Source organism: Olea europaea, chromosome 11 (genome assembly GCF_002742605.1).
Source record: "Olea europaea var. sylvestris chromosome 11, O_europaea_v1, whole genome shotgun sequence".
Classification (NCBI taxonomy): Eukaryota; Viridiplantae; Streptophyta; class Magnoliopsida; order Lamiales; family Oleaceae; genus Olea; species Olea europaea.
The window spans coordinates 4983518-4986361 of record NC_036247.1 but is presented as its reverse complement, the minus strand read 5'-3'; the positions used below and the strand labels follow the sequence as shown (position 1 = coordinate 4986361).

Here is a 2844-nt window from a genome sequence, read left to right as displayed (position 1 = left end):
TCCACACACACATAGAGGTCAAGTCAACAATAATCGAACTGTTGAATCATGAATTTGTCGTTTGAATCAGTGGCCTAATGATTGGTTTAGATTAAGGATTGGTTAGAGTTTGATAACTATGGTTTAGCCCCCGTTTGGCCATTATTACATATCATTTTTTTCTCTTCTATTTTCAATCATACAATCTTTTATAAAATAATATAACACGTAAATTGAAAATTTTTCATTCTTTTTCAACTATTCATTTTTAAAAAAAATATTATTTCATCCATTTTCATTTCCCTAAAATGGGGGACAAACGGGGATTAAATTGTGTAGGAATGAATCAAATTTTAATTGGTAAAATGGAAAGGTAACAAATTAAGTGACGTTGAAAGTAAATTGGAGTTCAATAATTTCATTGAGACAAATTATAAATGAGTGATTCAATCGATATTTTATTGAATTTTCAGGACCAAAGGTCCAAAATTGAAATATTCACCGTTAAAATTTATATTTTTCTTCTTCCCCCACTGGCCCACTCATTCATAGTCGTTGTCTTCGGACTAATCAGAGAGCCATAACAAAAAAAGATGTCGTCTTCCTTCACTGACTCGTTCGACCAACTCGGTGCCGACTCCCCATCTGCCGATTTCACTGACTCCTTTGACGATGGTTACCTCGTCTCAGACCCATATCAGCAATTAGACTCGTTTTCGAACGTCACGGAATCGGAACCGGCTGCCGACCCCTCCTCTCCTCCGTCAATTTACGTCTCCACTGGCGCATTCTCCTCCGATCCGCTAGACTTCTCGGCGGAATCGAATGATAATGGTCCAATTTTGCCGCCCCCAGCGGAAATGGTACCTGATGAGGGTTATGCTCTCAGAGAATGGAGAAGGTTAGATCTTTCCATTTATAATCTCATTTTGTTACTTTCAATCGAATTTTAGGAGAGAAATAGTGTAATATTATTTTTCTAGATTAATTTGTTAAATAATCTAGAAACTTTTATGGTTCCTTGAATTTTGTTTTTTATGTTCTTTAATTAGGGTTTACTTAAGGTTAAATTTGAAGTTTTGCAGATCGATTTTCTAGTTAAGCTTTATATTAAATGGTATGGTTTTCGATCTTTTCATTAGGTGTCATTGTATCTGTTCCAATAAGACTTGCGTTTTCATAGATATCAATTTATGATAAATGAAAATATGTACCCACTAAAGAAAATTATGTACCATTTATTTGGTAGGAAGTATATTGATTTTGCATATTTTGACTATGTTGCATGATTCACGGTTTAAAGTTCTTGATTCTCCTGCAGAATTAAATAGTTTCCAATATGACAATGGTGTTTTTGTAGAAATCAATTTCTATGTTTAGTATCAATATGTATTTACTGAAGAAAATTAATTACCATTTATTGGTAGGAAGTATATTGATTTTGCATATTTTGAAGAGGTTGTATTATTCACGGTTTAGAGATCTTGATTGCAGAATTAAATAGTTTTTTAGGTGATGGAAGTTTTTTGCATTTACATTTGAGTGTGTTTTGAGGATAAAAATTAAGGAGTGAATATTGCACTTTATCATAGGAGGTTTTATGTGTTCAATCATGGTGTTGATATTAGAGGATCTTGTTTATGGACTGAGTTGTTGGAGGGAGAAAATATAAAAAATAGCATCCCTTACTAATCTTCTATAGACTGGCCTATTTCTAAACTACTTAATCATCTTGTGTACCTTCTCCCCCTCCCCCTACAGATGGGGGTAGCAAGATGCCCGATAGCAACTCAGGAGCCTCGCCAGTTGGGGGAGGAGGTGGTGTAGAATGCAAAAGTAGGGAGGGAGTGGAAATGATGAGAGGAGTCAGCAAGGTGGGGAATGGGTATGTGGTGAGGAAGAAGATGACATACCGAAACAGTGGAGACCATTTTTTAATAATGAAGTATAAATTGTATATTAGTCCTTTTAAGCCCCCGTTTGGCCCTCATTTTTTGAAAATGAAAATGGGTGGAATAGTGATTTTTTGAAAAATTAGTTGTTAAAAAGGAAGGAAAAGTTTTCGATTTACGTGTAATATTATTTTATGGAAGATTNGAAGAAGGAAAAGGAGAAGAGGCCTTCGGTTGTTGTGGTCCAAGGGCCTAAGCCTGGCAAACCAACTGATTTAGCAAGAATGCGACAGATACTTGTAAAGCTTAAGCATGATGCACCTCTGCACCTGAAGCCTTCTCTGGCAGCAGCACCTCCAACCACCAAAGATCCAGAGGCTGCTTCTGTGGCAGTCTCAGTTGAGCCGATGGCTGTTGCATGATTATGGTTTTTATATGTTAGTATTGATTAGATTAGATTAGATATGAAGCTTCATTTTCTTCTCTTTCTTGCTGTAATGTCACTAGACGTATAAAATGTGGCATTTTAGACTCCAGACAAGCCTTTGATTTATGTTATCAGTTTTAGTTCAAAGTTGATAATAGAAATTTTTTGTCTGATTTGTGTTCCCAAATGCTCTTGACCTCTGAAATGCACAGCTTTCGATTTGGTACAGGTTTGAAGTGTAATACGTCCTCAATAGTGTCAGCTTCGTATTATTAAACCTGTATGCTAGCCATTGGGTTTTTGACAAATTGATTATATCAAATATATTAAAGCGTCATGTTAATTCTGGAAAATATTCTCTTTAAGAGACAGATTACGTTTTTTCTTGTGAACGTTTTTAATTCTCAATTTTCAATTCTCCAATTTATCATCTACTTGGTATTGTGACATGATAACAGGTACTGATTTAAATTAGATTTAATCTAAGTTAACGTCAAATAATTAATTTTAATCATGTATTTTATAGTTCCATAACTTTTTAATTAT

At 34.7% G+C, this 2844-nt stretch overlaps 1 protein-coding gene across 1 annotated transcript; it reads left to right on the top strand.

Moving 5' to 3' along the window:
• The first annotated feature begins 503 nt into the window (after positions 1 to 503).
• LOC111404358 (clathrin light chain 2-like) lies at positions 504 to 2485 on the top strand. Its single transcript, XM_023033173.1, has 4 exons — positions 504 to 929; positions 1032 to 1101; positions 1741 to 1871; positions 2084 to 2485. The coding sequence occupies exons 1-4, from the start codon at positions 573 to 575 to the stop codon at positions 2291 to 2293; spliced, it is 768 nt and encodes a 255-aa protein (XP_022888941.1). The 5' UTR covers positions 504 to 572; the 3' UTR covers positions 2294 to 2485.
• Positions 2486 to 2844: the final 359 nt, after the last annotated feature.

Excerpts from the sequence above, each read along its gene's own strand:
- LOC111404358 (XM_023033173.1), top strand. The coding sequence starts at position 573 with ATGTCGTCTTCCTTCACTGACTCGTTCGACCAACTCGGTGCCGACTCC. Across the intron at positions 930-1,031 it reads TGTTACTTTCAATCGAATTT|GGTTTACTTAAGGTTAAATT; the intron begins TAGGAGAGAAAT and ends TTCTTTAATTAG. Across the intron at positions 1,102-1,740 it reads GCTTTATATTAAATGGTATG|ATGGGGGTAGCAAGATGCCC; the intron begins GTTTTCGATCTT and ends CTCCCCCTACAG.